At 38.8% G+C, this 18,618-nt stretch overlaps 1 protein-coding gene across 1 annotated transcript in view; it reads right to left on the bottom strand.

The window, feature by feature from the left end:
- LOC140228782 (broad substrate specificity ATP-binding cassette transporter ABCG2-like) overlaps positions 1 to 18,618 on the bottom strand; it is a 138,652-nt gene that overhangs the window by 9,169 nt on the left and 110,865 nt on the right. The window contains exons 13-15 of the mRNA XM_072309058.1: positions 11,616 to 11,740; positions 10,920 to 11,074; positions 7,413 to 7,502 (exon numbers count right to left, since the gene is read on the bottom strand). Coding sequence (XP_072165159.1) covers positions 7,413 to 7,502; positions 10,920 to 11,074; positions 11,616 to 11,740 — 370 coding nt within the window. The remainder of the gene's footprint in view (positions 1 to 7,412; positions 7,503 to 10,919; positions 11,075 to 11,615; positions 11,741 to 18,618) is intronic.

Here is an 18,618-nt window from a genome sequence, read left to right as displayed (position 1 = left end):
GCATCCTCGATTTATGGCTTTTGTTTGTAAAATCATTCTCCTCAAATAGGTAAATTTGGAAGTAATTGTTAGTAGTTTGTCACAAATGTGTTGAATGTTCACCTTCCTTGACCTACTGTAGGTTTAATTGGATGAATAGGAGAACATGTATTTGGGGATTTAAGGACTTTAACTTGACTTTGACCCATTCATAAGTTTATGCATTGAGTAATTTTCAAGGTATATGGAGAAAAAGTGCAATTTCTGTATTGAGAAATACATTGTTACCATTTTCATCTGGCCTTTGACCCTAAGATTCATAGGATAATCACTGTTAGGCAGAATATGCATAAATATGTAGTAAGTTTCAAGATAACTTGAGCCACTTTCGAGATATGGAGGAAAAAGTTAGTTCAGCACTTTCCCTTGATCTTTGACCTTTTGGCCTTTGAGGGAAACAAAAAAAGAGAAAGTTTCCAGAGAATCTCTTTTAGATTATACATGCATACACCAAGTGTAAAAAAAAAATAATCCTGCTGGCATTGCATAAATATGAGGGAAACAGTAACATTTTGAAGTGTTGCCCTTAACCTTTGACCCCTGACCTTTGACCCAATGAACCCTAAATTTTCTAGATAATCACTGCCAGTCAGTACATGTATATATACTATGTTCCATGAAGATACCTTTAACAATTTCCAAGGTACGGAGAAAAAAGTGAAGTTTTAATATTTTTACTTGACCTTTTGACGTTTGACCTCATGATCCCAAACTTTCACCAGAGAATCTTCATTGGGTAATACATGTATACACTAAGTTTCAAGAAAATATCTTCAGGCATTGCATAGATATGGTGGAAACAGTAACATTTTGAAGTGTTGCCCTTAACCTTTGACCCCTGACCTTTGACCCCATGAACCCTAAATTTTCTAGATAATCACTGCCAGTCAGTACATGTATATATACTATGTTCCATGAAGATACCTTGAACAATATCCAAGGTACGGAGAAAAAAATGAAGTTTTAATATTTTTACTTGACCTTTTGACCTTTGACCTCATGATCCCAAACTTTCACCAGAGAATCTTCATTGGGTAATACATGTATACACTAAGTTTCAAGAAAATATCTTCAGGCATTGCATAGATATGGTGGAAATAGTGAAATTTTACGTATTTGACCTTGACCTTTTGACCTTTAACCTTGAGCATGTGCACCCAAAAGTTGATAGGCACAATTTCATCCCCTAATACACATTCATGCCAAGTTTCATTAGGATACCTCAAAAGGTTTTTTTAGTTACGCTGTCCACAAAATTCATTACGGACGGACGGAAGGACGGACGGAAGGACGGACGGACAACCCGAAAACATAATGCCTCCGGCACCACTTCGTGGCGGAGGCATAAAAATAGATTCATGTTCTTTTCTTGTATTTGCTTTGAATTCATACTAAATCCACACCTTCGCTGATGACTACGCCCTCTAGATCATGTAAAGCAGCTGTGCGCTTGGACATTGACCATCTTTGTGAAATATTTCATGGAAACTTCATTTCACAATTGGATTTTTTTTTTATTTTTTAGTAGGCTGACTTGAATGTGCACATCATTTTATCACCTTTTTTTTCTGAGTGGGTGTATGTTCTTCGGGAAGGGACGAGACGGTTTCGGAGGATTCCTTTACCTCCTAAAAAGAAAAAAAAAAGAATACAAATAGACAGCGAAGGTACAAATCTTTATTTCATACAGAACTTTGAAGGTACAAAATTAAATCAATTCATCTGGACTTACTGTTTTTAATTCCGAGAACGGTTTTACGTCCGATCCTGGACGCTTCATCAGCTTGTCTGATTTGATGGCGGGTAGGCGTCGTTGCCAATCGGCGCAGACGCACTACCGACGTTATTGTTCGAAGTCAGTCGCCGAGGAATTCTCCGGATGACAGAGCTGTACACCTGGGAGAGGTTGTGTCGCAGTCCCCCCACCCTTGTTAAGGGAGGGGTTTTCGGAGTTGACGTAGACGGCTTCCCGGACCCCCCTCTCAAACCACCGAGGCTCCTTGTCTAAAATGCGCACATCTTTGTCATTGAAGTTATGTTTGAAAGGTCTTCAGGTGGGAGAAGACGGCCGAATCGTTGCCCAATGTGCCTGGTCTTCGATGTTGATATAAGCGCTTATGTAGCGGCTGCTTGGTTTCGCCAATATAGTTCTCTTGGCAACCCTCTCCTTGACACTGTATGGCGTAGACCACGTTGCTTCTCTTTTCCTTCGGTACCTTATCTTTTGGATGGACCAGTTTCTGTTTGAGTGTGTGAGCCGGTTTGAAGTAGATATGAATCCGGTAGCCTGAAAGAATCCGTTGGATTTTTTCCGAAAGTCCGCTGACGTAGGGCACCGAGACACCTATCCCCCGGCGCTGCCCTGTTGGGCGTGTTTTATAATCACGATGATGACGGTTGCGTGGGCGGATCGCTTTCTCGATGCTCCATCCGTGGTAACCACTAGCGCGAAGTGCTTCCCGGAGATGTTCCTGTTCTTTCTCCTTTGCCTCGTCAGTGGAAGAAATGTAGGACGCCCTGTGAAAGAGGGTTCGTGCTACTCCGAATTTGTGAATGAGGGGGTGGTGTGAATCAAACAGAAGGTATTGGTCTGTATGAGTTGCTTTTCTGAAGACAGAGGTAAGGAGCGTCCCGTCGCCTTGGATGGTGATAAGGCAATCTAGAAACGCAAGTTGCTTGTCTTTTGCTGTCTCAACCGTGAAATTGATACACGGGTCGCAGTTATTGATGTGTGTGAAAAAGGCTTCTAGTTCTGCAGTCTTGATCTTAACCCAAGTGTCATCCACATACCGAAACCAGTGAGAGGGTGGTTGGCCTGCGAATGAATTCAGAGCCCTGTCTTCGAAATCTTCCATGTATAGGTTGGTGAGAACTGGCGATATGGGAGAACCCATAGCACATCCATGTTTCTGTTTGTAGAAAATGCCATCAAAGGTGAAATAGGTTGTGGATAAGCAGAGTTCTAATAATTGACAAATTTGGCTAGGATTGAGCTTGGTTCTTGAGTTGAGGCTAGAGTCTTGAACAAGGCGTGAGCGAACTGTTTCTATTGCCTTGTCGGGCGGCACTCTTGTGAAAAGAGCAGACACATGCAGGGAAACAATACATTCATCGACTTCTACCTTGATGTCCCGCACCTTTTCGATGAAGTCTCTGGTGTTTATCACGTTACGCTCTGATGAGCTTACAAGTGGGCTGAGAATTGATGTGAGGAACTTGGTAATGTTATATGTGGCACTGTTAATGCTGCTCACAATAGGTCTCAGTGGCACGTTCTCGTGGATTTTGGGAAGCCCGTAGAAAGAGGGAACATTCTCACCTGGGTATAGGCTGAAGTAAGTAGCTTTGTCAATAAAGCCCCCTTTCTCCAATTGTTGCATCACGGCAATGACTTTCTTCTTGAAGTTTGAAGAAGGATCACGCTTAAGTTGTTCGCAGGTATAACAGTCGTGCAGCAGATGATAGACTTTGTTGTTGTAGTCTGACTTATTCAATACCACAGTGCATCTCCCCTTATCAGCCGGAAGTATAATGAGAGCCTTATCCTTTACCAGAGATTGAGCGGCCTTCCTTTCCTCTTTCGATAGATTTTAAGGTGGTAGTTTAGCACCAGAGAGAGTAGCCGTGACTTTGCTCCGAATCTCTTCTGCGGTAGCAGGGTTGAAACGGTTGTTCTTGATCGCCAATTCAGTAATCCACATACGGTACACGCTCTGGAGTGACCGCGAAATTTAAACCACGTGACAATACTGATTTCTCCGCTTTGTTCAGTTGTTCGTTCGCCAAATTTCTCACCCACACATCACTCTTATCCACTAATTTGTTCTTGGACTTACGATTCCTCCAGTCATGATCCTTGTCCGCACGCTTAGAAAAAATCCTCCTGGTCTATTAATCTCGCGAACTTGTGTTGTTGGTGGGTTTTTGAGCGGTCATGTTGAACCGACTGGGCATTCAGGGTGAATTGTAACACACGCTCGTAAACCTCCTGTGGTAGACTTGTGGCTAGTTGTTTCCGTAAATCTTCCGATTGTCCGTGCAAAACACGTATAGTAACCATGGCCGGAAGCATTTCTTCTTTTTTTTCGGGGGGGGGGGGGAGGGGGATTATTTAAAAGGTCCAGGAGTTAACTCGCAGACGAAGGTGCTTTTGCATTTTTGGTTTTGAAGTGAGAGGAATTCCTCGGCGACTGACTTCGAACAATAACGTCGATAGTGCGTCTGCGCCGATTGGCAACGATGCCTTCCCGCCATCAAATCAGACGAGCTGATGAAGCGTCCAGGATCGGACGTGAAACCGTTCTCGGAATTAAAAACAGTAAGTCCAGATAAATTGATTCAATTTTGTACCTTTATTGATCGTTACCTGGATGAACCAGAACTTACACCATTTGGTTCATACAAAACTGTTATAAACAACCAGCACACCAAAAATATTGTATGGAGGCAAATTTGAAAACTTTTCATCCCATTAGACTATAGTAACCATGGCCGAAAGCAGTTTTTTTTTATATTTTTTTTTTTTTGGGGGGGGGGATTATTTAAAAGGTCCAGGAGTTAAATCGCAAACGAGGGTGCTTATCACAATTACCACAATTTATACAATTACCACTGTTAATTGGTTTATATATGGCGCTGTTCATCCTGTCGGTGTCTCGGGCCTCCTTTGTCAAGTGTCGGTCTCGTGAGCCTTTTTTGTGTATAGTCTGCCTCGTGGGCCTTGTTTGCGTAGTGTCGAACTCATGGGCTGTATAACTCGTGGGTTTATTTTACTTGATGTCGAGCTTGTGAGCTTTGTTTACTAAGGCCCCCATCTCACTAGGAAGGCGACCATGGCGACCATGGTGATCTGTGACGATTTAACAAATCGTTGCGCGATCGCCGTCCGTCTCCATTTTTGGCCTCCGAGGCGATTACACTACGGTTTCTCGACGCTCAACCTGCGCTGGAGGCGATAGTGCCACGATAATGCTACGACGCTGCCACGTTTTTGCCGCTTTTCCAAGCCGACGAGACGCGCTGCTTCTGCGATCAAAGCGATCGTATTGCGATATTCGTACGCTTATCAAGACCACCTCGCTACGACAGTGATACGATCGGAGCGACAGTGATACGTTTGCGCCGGGCTCATGCTACGATCTCAAGCGATCGGTATATAAAATGGGTTTCATGTTTGAATTTCTTTAGGCAGATGTCAGTGTCAAACCAACATGGATATGCAGAATATGGTTTTACCCTTACATCTTAGCATTCTAGAACACACCATTTGGAATCTGATGTGAAATTGCACTATTAGTTAAGTCATCCATTCAATTAAAAGGGTAAAATGTGTATATAATATTAAAGAACCGGCTTACGAGCAAACTACAAATCCTATCCTACAATGAGACAATTTCATGAAGATATACTTGAAAAGATTACAACTTAATTTACTTTCATTGACTTGCAATGGTATATGACAAACAAACAATTCAATAAACAGAGTAGATTCGTACTGTGTACGTGAAAAAAAAAATGAATTTTATACGCTTTTCTCCATGTCCACCTTCCTGGACTGAGCACCACTTTCTTTCGTTCATGGTTGGTTCCTGTTTCGTAATATTGTAAAAGTGGTAATTTTGATGGGCGATGGGGGCCGCTTTCGATGCGTTTGAGTTACGCCTAACGCGTTGCTACCCCGTCAGAGTTACGAATGTGGCGCTTTTAATGCGCTCGTGAGGCGATTGTGATACGCTCTAAAACCACGGCGACCTCGCTACGGAAGTTTTGGACATGTTCAAAACTTCCGTAGCGAGGTCGCCGACCATGGCGATGGTGGCGACCCTCCGCGCTTCTGAACCGCTCAAGATACGATGGAGAAGATTTAAAGCGATCAAGCCACGATCCGCCGCGCTTTGTCGATTTTTGATGATCGTAGCGGAATCGCCGTCTAGTGAGATGGGGGTATTAGTGTCGAACTCGTGGGCTGTTTAACTAGTGGGCTGTATGACTTGTAGGTTGTATGACTTGTGGGTTGTATGACTTGTGGGCTGTATAACTCGTGGGTTGTATGACTCGTGGGTGTCGGTCTCGTGACGTGCACCCCAAAATCATGCCATATCTTTGATTTTTTTTTGATAACTTAAAAAGCCTACACTGGATAACACTCACAGTCATATGGCTTAGAGGTAAATATTGTAGAGCTTAATTAGAGGTGTGTGAATTTAACCTGATATCATGAATCAGTTTTATGAAATTCATGTTTATTGTTGACGTTAGGTTCCAGAGTTTGCTAATTTTCAAATCCGCTGTACTTCCAAAATATCTGTGTGCGAGGAAATGACTGTGTGTGTTAATTATGAATAGATAAATTAATTCCGCACAGTCGTTGACATGTAGAATATCCTTGCATGTTCTGTCAAAACATCTGTGAAATAAACCTGTATTGTGAACAAAAATGTGTCAGTGGATGTATAGGTTTTTTGAATTTTCCAACAATTTTAACCAATCCATGAAAACAGCGGAACATCTTAAAAGAGATCATTAAGATATTGTAATAATTATATCAACATAATATCTGTCTTTGATTTGCTTAAGCGATATACCTCTATACCTCTGAAAAGTAGTTGTTGAAATTTTGATTTCCAAAAATCAGAAATTTTTGCCATGTCAAGTAAACTTACTGTCTCTCTCTTATTTCAAGGTTTCTTGTCTTTTGGTTACTTTTTTTTTGATTTCTCAGGATCTAAGCTTTCCAGCAGTATATGGTTTGTAGGGGGTATCTAGTATAATTCGGAGAATATATTCAATTGAAAGCAAGTACCCGAAAACATATGTTACCCCACTGCTCCCCCCTTAATTGGATGGATAAAGGATCGGAAAAGGTACCGTTTGAATTTGAGTCACTATTTGTGTGTTCATGGGAGCTCCACCACTCTCTTTACCCTCCCTGCTATTGTAGGCCTACATGTATATGATTTACATTGACGTGTACTGTATTTTTTCCTCGATGAAGCATAGCACATACTGGAGTTTGAACTTCAACAGGTTTCAACAGGCTCTGTCCTTTATACATCGTTGGAGTAAAGTGAAGTTAAGTACATGTTTGCCATTTTGACTCTTCATTGCCTTTAGGGGTGATTTCTCTCTTTAACGAATGCCCTCATACTCTAATTGTATAGAGTAATTATATTATTAGTATATTTTGTTAGATATAGGGGTGGCATGCAAATGTCATGACAAATATTGACACTATCTACTCGAAGCAATTACGCCTAGAAGGGGTGCCTTGTAGCTTTAACAATGACAGGCATTACTGGCATTACACAATGAGTTGAGTAATCAGAGCAACCGTCGATTTCGTTTTTACAAGAACCAAACATGTAGGAACTTACGTTCAGTCCATATCTAAAGATACTGAGGTACTGCAACCACTGGAGCCATATCGGAAGAGATAGGATATTCACTAACAGACCTCCAAAAACCTGACAGACAAATAGCACAGAAGAAAAGACACGTGAATGCGAGGTCTACATTCGGTACGTCATGTCATGATTCATGAAATCTACAAGGTATGCTTCTGTTGTGAATTCCTCTTTTCTATATAGAGTTGAAAATGAAATTGTATTTGCTTACTCACTTATTTAGCTAGAAAGAGAGTTGATATTATTATAATAGTATCCATGCTTTGTTGAAGCTTATGTGATTCAAAGTTCCTTAAAATATTATATACTCATGTAAGCGTTGTGGACCCTTGCCGTATACCGCATTGCCTTCATGCAACGGATGATAACAAGGTTTACATCCGGGTTCAGTACGGGTCGAAGCGGGTTGACACGGGTCGATAGGGGTCGAAAAGGATTCATTAAAGCGATTTTTTTTTACGGTTCGATACGGGTCTCTACGGCTCGAACCGGGTCGATACGGTTTTAATTCCTTATGGACCCGGTTCAAAATCCGGTCGTGTGTGACTGTAGCATAAATTACCCTCCATTCCGGGACTAATCCGGCTCATTTTCACCCGGATCAAATCCTTTTTTTTTTTTTTTTTTTTGTGAAGCGGCCGTGTGTGACTGTAGCATAAAATTCGTGAATAGGTAACCATGTTCCAAATACCTGCATTCAATTTAAAAGAAGGCCTGAATTTAGTTAGTTTTGGGGCCGTGTATGTGTGTCGTTTTCATTTAGCTTTGAATATATTAAGATTTATGATAAATATTATTTATTTTGCAGTCGAGGTCCACCTTTGCATTCACAAATTTGAACTCGGGCTTCATGAAAAGGAATATACAGGCACATGTCTCTCTGATAGGACATAAAATGGAGGTCCCACGTGTGACAGAGTCACAACTCATGCACGTAAAAGATCCCACTTCATTTATTTAACCCGGTGAAGCGGTCCCACCTTGCATCAAACTGGACCCCATGGAGGACGTACAGCTATTGCAGCTGAATATGGGCTATCCAGCCATCTTCTCTTTGTTTTAGTTCCCCCACTCTTAACGGGAAATGTACTAATGTACTGTACGATGAATAAAAGGAATAGGAGCAACATATATTCTGCCGCTACAGTTAGTAATGACGAGCACACTGTCTATGAAGGTTGTATTTGTTACTTTACCTTTATTTCACACAAACATGCTGACACTGGAACGAAACTAGCATAACAGAATTTGAACAGTAATGATAATAATGATAATAAATCATTCATTCAAGCGTATGGCACAATGTGCCTGGTTGATACCGTTTGCTGACTATTGCTAGTCACCCGAAACATTTATGATCTTTGACCCTAGCTTACATACACAAGAAGGTGTCTGATGAAGTAGTTATTATTCTATGGAATAATGTAAGTGGGATGGACTAAACATGTGCAAAATATGGTGGTGAAAGGGCTTAGTTTTCTTGAGCTATTGCAAAGAAAGAAAGAAAGAAAAACATATCTCCCGACATTGAAGCTAAGCGTCAATTTCAATCAGATTTTTTCGACGTGATCCCGACGTCCAATGAAAAAAATAAAAACAAAGGGCAATTGACGATAGCCCAGAGTCTCAGCTACAACATATTAAATTCTGGGAGAAATTTCTCAAAGGATAAGTGAGCTAGTGCTCGATATAGACACTCGTGTCAATTTTTATTTCCAGAAAAATGCCCTCCCAAAGAGACAACACGTCACAACGAAGATACAGAAAGAAGCACATTTGACCTTTGACCCCACTTTGCACAGCCAAGATGGCATCTGACCAAAATGTTGTTATTTTGTTAAATGATTCTGGCAACATTCTTGCAAAATGGTCTTTACGTGTGCAAAATATGGGAAAGATAGGACACGTATTCACCAAGATACAGGATGAAACATTTATGACCTTTGATCCTAATTTACCCACCCAAGATGGTGTCTGATGAAGACTTATAGTTGTTATTCTATGTAATAATGTTCGTGATATGGACTAAACATGTACAAAATGTGAGGTTGATAGGGTCTGTATTTCTTTTGTTATTGCGAAGAATGTTGCAGAAAGAAAGAAATATCTCCTTTTACATCGAAGCTAAGCTTCAATTGCAACCAAGTTTTTCGATGTGATCCCGGCATCCAATAAAAAGAATGGAGGGCACACTAACGATTGCCCAAAGTGTCAGCTACAACATATCAAAATCTGGGAGAAATTCACGGAAGGGTAGGTGAGGTAGTGCTCAATAAAGACAGTCATGTCACTTTTCATTTCCAGAAAAACTGCACTCCCATAGAGATAACACGTAAACTGGTCAATTTTGGCAAGGTTACATTCAATTGATTTTTTTTTTTTTTTTTCGGGGGGATGCTGTCATCCAATCAAAATTTGAGGTAACGTGCCTGAAAGAGCATTTAACAAGCTACAACATTCTGAAATCTGGGTGAAAATCGGCAAAGTGAGATACCCTTGAGTGAACTTGAAATGATGATGCCATTTTGAAAATGCACTTTTATATTTCATTGAGAAATTAAATACCTTTTAATCATTTCGTCAGCATCGGCTACCCATGAAATGATATGTACAGCTCATTAGCTTTCAGAATATGTAAAGAAAATGGGGGCCACCGTCCATCCTGACGATTTAAGTCGAGTTAAAAAGTAGTGTTTTTTTGCTATATATGCACTGTATACCGCCATTGATGCACGCGCGGAATTTCAACTTGGACGGTCCCGTATGACGTCATATTGAGTCAGATTGACTTGAAACTTGGTAGAATTATACCTTGACATCTTAGACATCCGATCCATGTAAAAACAAAAAAAAAAAAAAAAACCCGGAAAATTTTCATTGCATATGAGCTGCGCGTGCGTAGATGTAATTGACTAGTGATTGACTATAAACTTAATATCAATTCCCCTTTAAATTACAGTAAACCGTCAAACCTCATCACTGACCTCAAGCTAAAACGTCAGTCTTAGAAATCGTCGGTCACGTTAACGCCAGATAGCTTCTATTTAAACGTCAATCTTCCAAACGTCAATCCGTTTCAACGTATTGTTATCTGCGACAAACTGTTCAACGTTTTTCATGTAATTTGGCAACGAAACCTATACGGGTTAAAGAACTGTAATTTGACTTTACAAAAGATGGATTATTAAAATGCATTCAACTTTATGTTCTACGTGTGGAAAGTTTATGTTTGTTGTTTGTGATTACCGCTGATGGGACGCGTTTACGCTGTGTAAAAACATTTAACCCCTTACGTGGGAAGCTACATAAAATTAATGAAGAAATTACGAAACGATGAAATCTGATACTAAGACAAATTTCATAAGTCAAAAAGGACATGAAGTAAACGTTTAGTGTTCTGATGTTAAAATGATTGGGATATAATGTACATTGCAGCTTATTGCAGGATGTGTGCGAACTTGATCGGCGGAGCCTTACCATCATAACGACATAACACATGGCGATAAGGAGCGTGGCTATGCCGGCGATGCTTACACTGGAGCTAATAGCGAAGGCAAGGGAGCTGGATACCAAGGTCACCAGGAGCAAGGTGAGGAAGAAGATGAAGAACTTTGTCACATCCGCCTGAAGACCTGGACAACACATCAGATAACATATCGCTTCTTTATGGAAGTGGACACGGCTTAAAAGAAATACACAAGACAAGCAATTGTCTTCGGTTTATTTTTATTTTTCGAATTATGATGCTCTCAGTAGACAGATACGTATATGCAGCATAAGCATGAAACTAATTCACATGTTGCACATTTTGTCATGATTAATAATTTTTTTCTTTAAGTTTTAATTCATGTTTGATTACATTTTAATTAAAATGAAAAAGTTAGAATATCATTTAATTCATTGTGTAGGAGAAATCTTGTTTTTTTTTTATTAAATCTTAATATCAAAGATTTTTTCCAATAAAGAATTACATAAAATAACATACAAGAATATGATTAAGAGTATGATTTCTAATATGCTAATGCTCGTTATGTTATTGTCAAACCAGCAACAAAGAGAGAGAGAGAGAGAGAGAGATACTTCATTGTGTCTGATATTAGCGCGTCAATGTTAACCACAACAGCAGCTTTTGGAGATTTTATAAGCCCGATACAAATGGACGCAATCACTTACCCATCATCCAGTAGGTAATGACCGCGTATATTATAGCAGGGATTATTCTCAGTGGCAAGAGATCACACAGAACCTTGGCCAAGAAGTACACAGAAACCCTGTAAAAACCACTGGCCGATTCGTGGCTAGTGAACAAAAAGAAGTAAAGCATACTTCACGTGATTTTGTCATAAAAATGTCATATATACAGTATGTCCCCAAAAAATTACAACGAGGCCCGCCGCAATGATATCTTTAAAAATAGTGAATCAATCTAAATACAAATCCAGGGTATGAAACTATAACTCATTGCCCACATCTTACAGAAAACCCCATTCAATTTGTTTCAGTTGTCAAAGAGAAATGAGGAATTTTGTAGAGGATGTCGGGAATCTCTTCTGTCCAGATTCTGTCTATTATTCACACACATGAGCATTGAATTGCTAAAATTGGAAGAATCAGACTCATGACATGCTTTACAACAATCCGCATTTCTCTGTGACCGCTTAACCAAATTGAATGGGGTTTTCTGCAAAATAGAGCTAAGATGTTACATTTTAAGACCCTGAAGTAGCACCTAGACAGGTTGATCATATTGGGTGTTATCAACTCGAAAATCTGATTGTAATTTTTGGGGCGACTTACTGCAGTATGTCCCCCAAAAAAAATTACAATGAGATTTTCGCATTGATAACACCCAATATGATTGCATTTTTAAAAATTCTACTTCAGGCTCTTGAAATATAACATTTTAGCTCCATTTTGCAGAAATTGCCATTCGATTTGGCTAAGCGGTCACAGAGAAATGTGGATTGTTGTAAAGCATGTCATGAATCGGATTCTTCCGAGTTTAGCATTTTGATGATCTTGTGTGTGAACAATAGACAGAACTTGGACAGAAGAGATTCCTGACATCCTCTACAAAATTCCGTATTTCTCTTTGACCACTGAAGCAAATCGAGTGGGGTTTTCTGTAAGATGTGGGCAATGAGTTATAGTTTCATACCCTGAATTTGTATTTAGATTGATTCACTATTTTTAAAGATATCATTGCGGAGGGCCCCGTTGTAATTTTTTGTTTGGACATGCTGTATATATATATATATATATATATATATATATATATATATAATTATATACAAACATGTTGAGAATTCACGTATTGGCTCCACGAAGAATCAAGAAATAAACTGGTAATGCATTTTTTTTTGCCAATAAAGAATGAGTTTATTCGACTCGAATTTTTCAGCGGCCTCCGCCTTCTTCAGGAGTCTTGACAATGACAATGACTATATATGTATATACATATATATATATATATATATATATACATAACCCATAACCTCGAAGTTAAGCTCATACTTAGGGACCGTGTAGACGCACTCGAGGTTAGCTAATTTCGAGGTTAGCTCGATGTTAAGAGCCACGAGATATAGGGTTAGCGCTCTAACCACAAGCCGCGTGGGGTCCCCACTCGTAGTTAAGCACTGTGTGGACACAAAAATCAACGAACTCAAAGGGGCAGGAGTTTAACCTCGAGGTTAAGCTTCGTCGTGTGGACGCACGTCGAAGTTAAGGGGCAAGAGCTTAACCTCGAGGTTTCCTAACCTTGAGGTTAGGGCTTGTGGTCTGAACGTAACTAATGAGTTTGGCATTGGCTACTTCACCGATAGTGGTCAGTTTTATGCACCCTCATTACTCCGAATTAAGGGGAATCGCGCCCTGGGCATGGCGACCCTCTGAGCTGGAATGCCGTTTTCTTTTATTTTAGGATGTGTTTATACTTCCCCTTTTCGGATCAAAATCAGCGTTTTGATACGCGTTTAGTTCAACACACAGTCGCGTCCTTTCTCACTTGTTTATCTTTTATCATTGTCTAGAGTCCATACGTTTGTAATACTAAAATAATCAAAATGATATTAGACAAGCTAAGGAACGTGAACAGTGCATACACTCAGGCCAGAACTTCCGAAAAAGCGGACGCCCCAATTTGACCTGCCTCTGCTGAGGTCAACGAAGCAATCGTAAACGCTCTTTCCAAGCTCGGAGAAAGTGAGCATTAACAGTGCTCCAGTTGAGCATTAACACACCCTTAGTATCGTTTAGTGGAGTGGGTCACACAGTAATTACAAAGACAAATTCAGGGACAACGACCTAAACACCGATGATGTTGGATGTTATAAGGACACTCGTAGTCATTCAGTTTATCATTTTGTTATCCAAAAACAATCAATTATTTTCCAGTGATTACAGAGAAGAAGTTGGTAAAGAGATTGAAAGACAGTGGGCAAGTTAATCAGATATTGAGATGAACCATGGGAAACGGAGTTTTCAAGGAAATAAATGGGAGGAGCCAATAGAACATTGACCAAAAAGAAATCATTTTCCAGTAAACATCACACCCTTAGATAAGATTCAGCCAATGAATTTTTTTTCATAAACACACACACACACACACACATGAACACAACATTTTTTTTAATATATAATGAAAACAAACAAAAAGAAAACTGGCCAGAAACGAATGATTAATAATAAAACATTTCAGCAAAGAAAATGGGTTTATATCGGGATTCGAACCCGAGACCTCCGCATTGCTAGACCGGTGCTCTACCGACTGAGCTATAGAAAGCCCAGTACAATGTCCGTCCCATAACCCGTGATTCTCATGGCTCCTGCGGTGTTTATACGACTGTTTTTACTCTTGATATCTATTTATTACACACTGACGCAGAATTTACATATTTTGGTATGTATATATATATATATATATATATATATATATATATATATAATGAAAACAAACAAAGTGAACACATGACCAGAAACGAATGACAAATAGTGAAAACTTTGAGCAAAGAAAATGGGTTTCCATCGAGAATCGAACCCGAAGGATCCGCAAAGAAAGACCGGTGCTGTTTCTTTGCTCAAATTGTTCACTATGTATGTAGTATATACATATATACGTCGAGTATCCGCCACAATAGAAAGATGTCCAAGCTTGGAGGAGGGTGCATGAGGTGGGTATTCACCACTTCCACAATAATTCGAAGGTGAATAAACAATTTGTCCATACTACTCACAGACATGAGCAACAAAAATATAGTCTGTTTGATCTAAGCACTGTCTATATCGGGTAATTAATTTGAGATCATTTGATTACTTCATAATTGACTAATAATCTTAAACTGGATATCCTGGCAATTTTCACAGAAGATACACTCAGTAAAGTCCAAAATCTCACAAACATTAAAGCCTACTATACCGCTGTGACGAATGCTGGAGGTCCTTCGTATTTGGACATGGATGGGGAAGTTGCGATGGTATTGCAGGTGTTGCTATTAGCGGTGCTGCTGACTTGGAGATGTACACACACTGTACATGAAATATGAATGCATATTATATACTATAACATACAAGTACGTTTAAAGGTCCTCTTCGGTGATCCCTCACATTTATTCCAAAGTTGACTTACATCCTTTGGGTTTATGTCAGGTTAATGTGTGTGTGTGTGTGGTACACATGCACACACTATAGCTTCTGACCACACGAGCAAAGAGAACTAGGGCTTTCAATAGCTCAGTCGGTAGAGCACCGGTCTAGTAATCCGGAGGTCTCGGATTCGAATCCCGCTGAAATCCCATTTTCTTTGCTCAAAGTTTTCACTATATCATATGTATATATATATATATATATATAATGTATATATATATATTCCGTTGGCGATTTGATAAACCTACGACTTATACGTCGTATATTAGTGCATAAGACGATATCGTATCCCGCTCATTGCATTATGGAACGCCATGTGTTGCGAAAATCGAAAAAAAACCCACAATGGTTACGGCTTTTACTTTGTGCGTGCAAAGTTAAAACTGCTGATCAGAAGTTATTCTTCTAGAATATCTTACATTCACATAAGAGAATTATCAAATTTGTATAATAATGACAGCTAGTACTCTTCTAAATTTGCCAAAATATGCATTTTTTGTTCTTGATGGATTCCTTTCATCCGCTTAATAATTTCTAGTGCTGTACAGCTTGTTAACCACCCCTTCTTGTTTTTGCCCCCTTCCCCTCTCAGTCGTCACTCTCCTTTGAACCCCCCCACAAAACAACTGCAAATGTTGCTATGCGACAGGCATGCCTGCGCCATGAATGGCATTTTCCTGCAGATAGACCTACTTCATTCACTTTCCGATGATAGTTACGATCCTTGTAAACAAAAATCGAATAATCACTGAGCACCCTCGTTTCTGTGTAAAGCCAATTTGTTTTTAATTATTGGTTTCGATGCATTCATCAAAAGAAGGAAATGCCTTAGAAATCTATGAAGAATAATTTTTATGGATCTAGAAGTTTAGTGTTACCACATGAAAGGACATTTTATTGTTCTGAATATCCCCCAAATAATGCTATTTGGAACGAAATAGAATGTTTCATGCAATGGTTTAGTGTGAAACAACTCATTTGTTTACTACGGTTGCACATGTGCGCATGGCGAAGATACAAAACAAATTATTTGTAGGCATAATAGGAAACTATAAATTTTAACCAAAGCAAATTTTGTGATCATTATATCGATAGGGTGGTCTACTGACTATCCTTTGATTTGATTCAACACTATGTGCTTTCTATGTCAGTTGAAACCATAGGTTGAGTTTTGTTTGTGTGAGGCTGGGTAACTGAAGATGAAATATCTCCAGAAATAAGGAGTTGAGAAAAGTGCTGATATAAAGAGACCACAAGACCAAGTTAATACTCTCAGCCAATATGTTATATAAAAAGAGAGCTATTTCATTAAGCTGATGAATTGATGTTTCAACTTGGTGTGTACTGGTCACGGTCAATGACAGTGTTAGCAGTATGTGACACCATTTGTGTGGGGCTGGAAACTATTATAAATAAAAAAGTATCTCCTGAAATAAGAAGTTGACAAAAAAGTGCTGAAGAAATAAAGAGAACACAAGATCAAAGGAAATGTTCTCAGCCTGTTTATTTTCATTACAGAAAATTATTATTGTAAAGCTTGTTATTTGATGTTTCAAGGAAGTTCAGCAATACATGTATACAATTTATATAGAACACCATAATTATGTTCATTACTTTTATAGATATGTAGATATTTGTCCAAAACTATGAGGTGACATTCACTACTGAGTATGAAAATGGATCGATATCATTTCCAAAACCATTAAGCTCCTTCCTTAATCTTATGTTATGCAGTTTATTCTGATATGGAATATATTAGAGTCAAATAAAGGAAATGTTGGCATGGATGCTGTAATCCTTGCCTATTTTATACATCAAAGGGTGGTTTTTATCAACCAAAAATACAAAAAGTTGTTTGTTTGAGGTTTTCAAAAGAACATTAAAAGAGGATATCAAGCAGGAGAAAAAGAAGTAATCCAAGCTAAATCCGACTTCCTCTTATTGACATAAACTTTATCAAAGGTATGTTTAATGCACTGTTGATAACAGTTTTTACTTAAATGTGTTATACAACTGGCCTTTAGTGCTGTTGTGGTTGGTCTGAAACTGAAGTCTACTGAAATGTTTTATTTCAGCATTTTCTGAAAAGCTCTATTTGTGTCTCATAATGTGAATACATCATACAGAAAAATAGGCTGTGTGGCCAGTAAAATGTAATACAACTTTACTCAAATATCAAATTTCTTCAGTGTTTCTTAAAGGTGTATTGATAGTATCAATGTAAAACATTAAAAAGATATGAACACCGTATACGTCTGACATTTATTATATGCAAGGTATTATGGCTGCATTATTGAAAAACCTAAGTAACATGTTTAGTGTTACAGTATATACATAGAGTCATGCGTGAACATATGTGTGTGCGTATGTGTGTGTGCGTGAAAGAAATAGGTAATGAGTATTTTAAGGTTTTTTTTAGGAACACTATAGCTTTGAAATTGATTCTATTTTGTTCTTCACCTCTGACGTAAAAATCAAGGTAGAATTTATAGAATTAGGAAATGTTTTGAATATAGCCTAGGGTGTATAGGTGAGGTTTATCTGCCACATTTTTGGTATGTGGTTGGGATGATTTTAAAGATTAAACCCATTTATTGTGGTGCACAAGTTATTTTAAAAATATTGTATTTAATTTGGGAAATAAAGCTTATCATTTATGATAAATAATAATCAATTGAGGGATATTAGATGTCTGTGATCTTTTTTGCCCCTGGGAGTTTTTTGGTAATTATGAAACAAGGAATTTCGAAAAATGTGAACACACTAACTTACAGCATGCTCGGTATACAATGAATCATGCACGGACCCTGTCTCACCTTATGCCCTGACAATTCCGTTTTTATTCCTGGAATTGGTGTGCATACATCTCTGGGAAATGCAAAGTACTGAGCTTTGTGAATGTTGTTTGTATACCCTGAATCATGCACGGACCCTGTCTCACCTTATGCCCTGATAGTTCCGTTTTCATTCCTGGAATTAATGTGCAAACATCTCTCGTAAATGCAAGGTAGTGAGCTTTGTGAATGTTGTTTGCAGAAGTTGCGAGATTGTATGTTCATTGATGTTTAAAGGGGTTTTTATAACCTTTACATTTAAACTTCACATTTTGCTGCATTACTCCCAGAACATACAGCGGGTGTGAAGTAGCTCCTCACATGTTATGTTCATAAACCAGACTTTGGAGCCAAAAAGTGGGCAGTTATTCATGCATTACCATATTGCAATATGGGCTCAAATTTGTCCATGGTTTGCTATGTATGCAAATTATAATCAAGTTTGTAGGTGGAAGTTGTTTGGAAACTTATCCTGTATGCATAGTATTTTTTTTTTCTAAGGCTACCCAATTGTGGATGAGAGTTCCGTCTCAAATTTGTGGAATTCTAATGCCCTTGGATGCAAATTATATACAAACTACTGAGCTTTGTGAATGTTGCTTGTAGAAGTTAGTGGAATGGTATGCTCACTGATGCTTAAAGGGGTTTCATAGCCTTAGTTTGCTGCATTATACCTAGAACATACAGCGAGTGTGAAG

The sequence above is a fragment of the Diadema setosum genome, chromosome 5, assembly GCF_964275005.1.
Source record: "Diadema setosum chromosome 5, eeDiaSeto1, whole genome shotgun sequence".
In the NCBI taxonomy this organism is placed as follows: Eukaryota; Metazoa; Echinodermata; class Echinoidea; order Diadematoida; family Diadematidae; genus Diadema; species Diadema setosum.
Note: the sequence above shows the minus strand (reverse complement) of the source record. Positions and strands in the feature narration are given on the sequence as shown.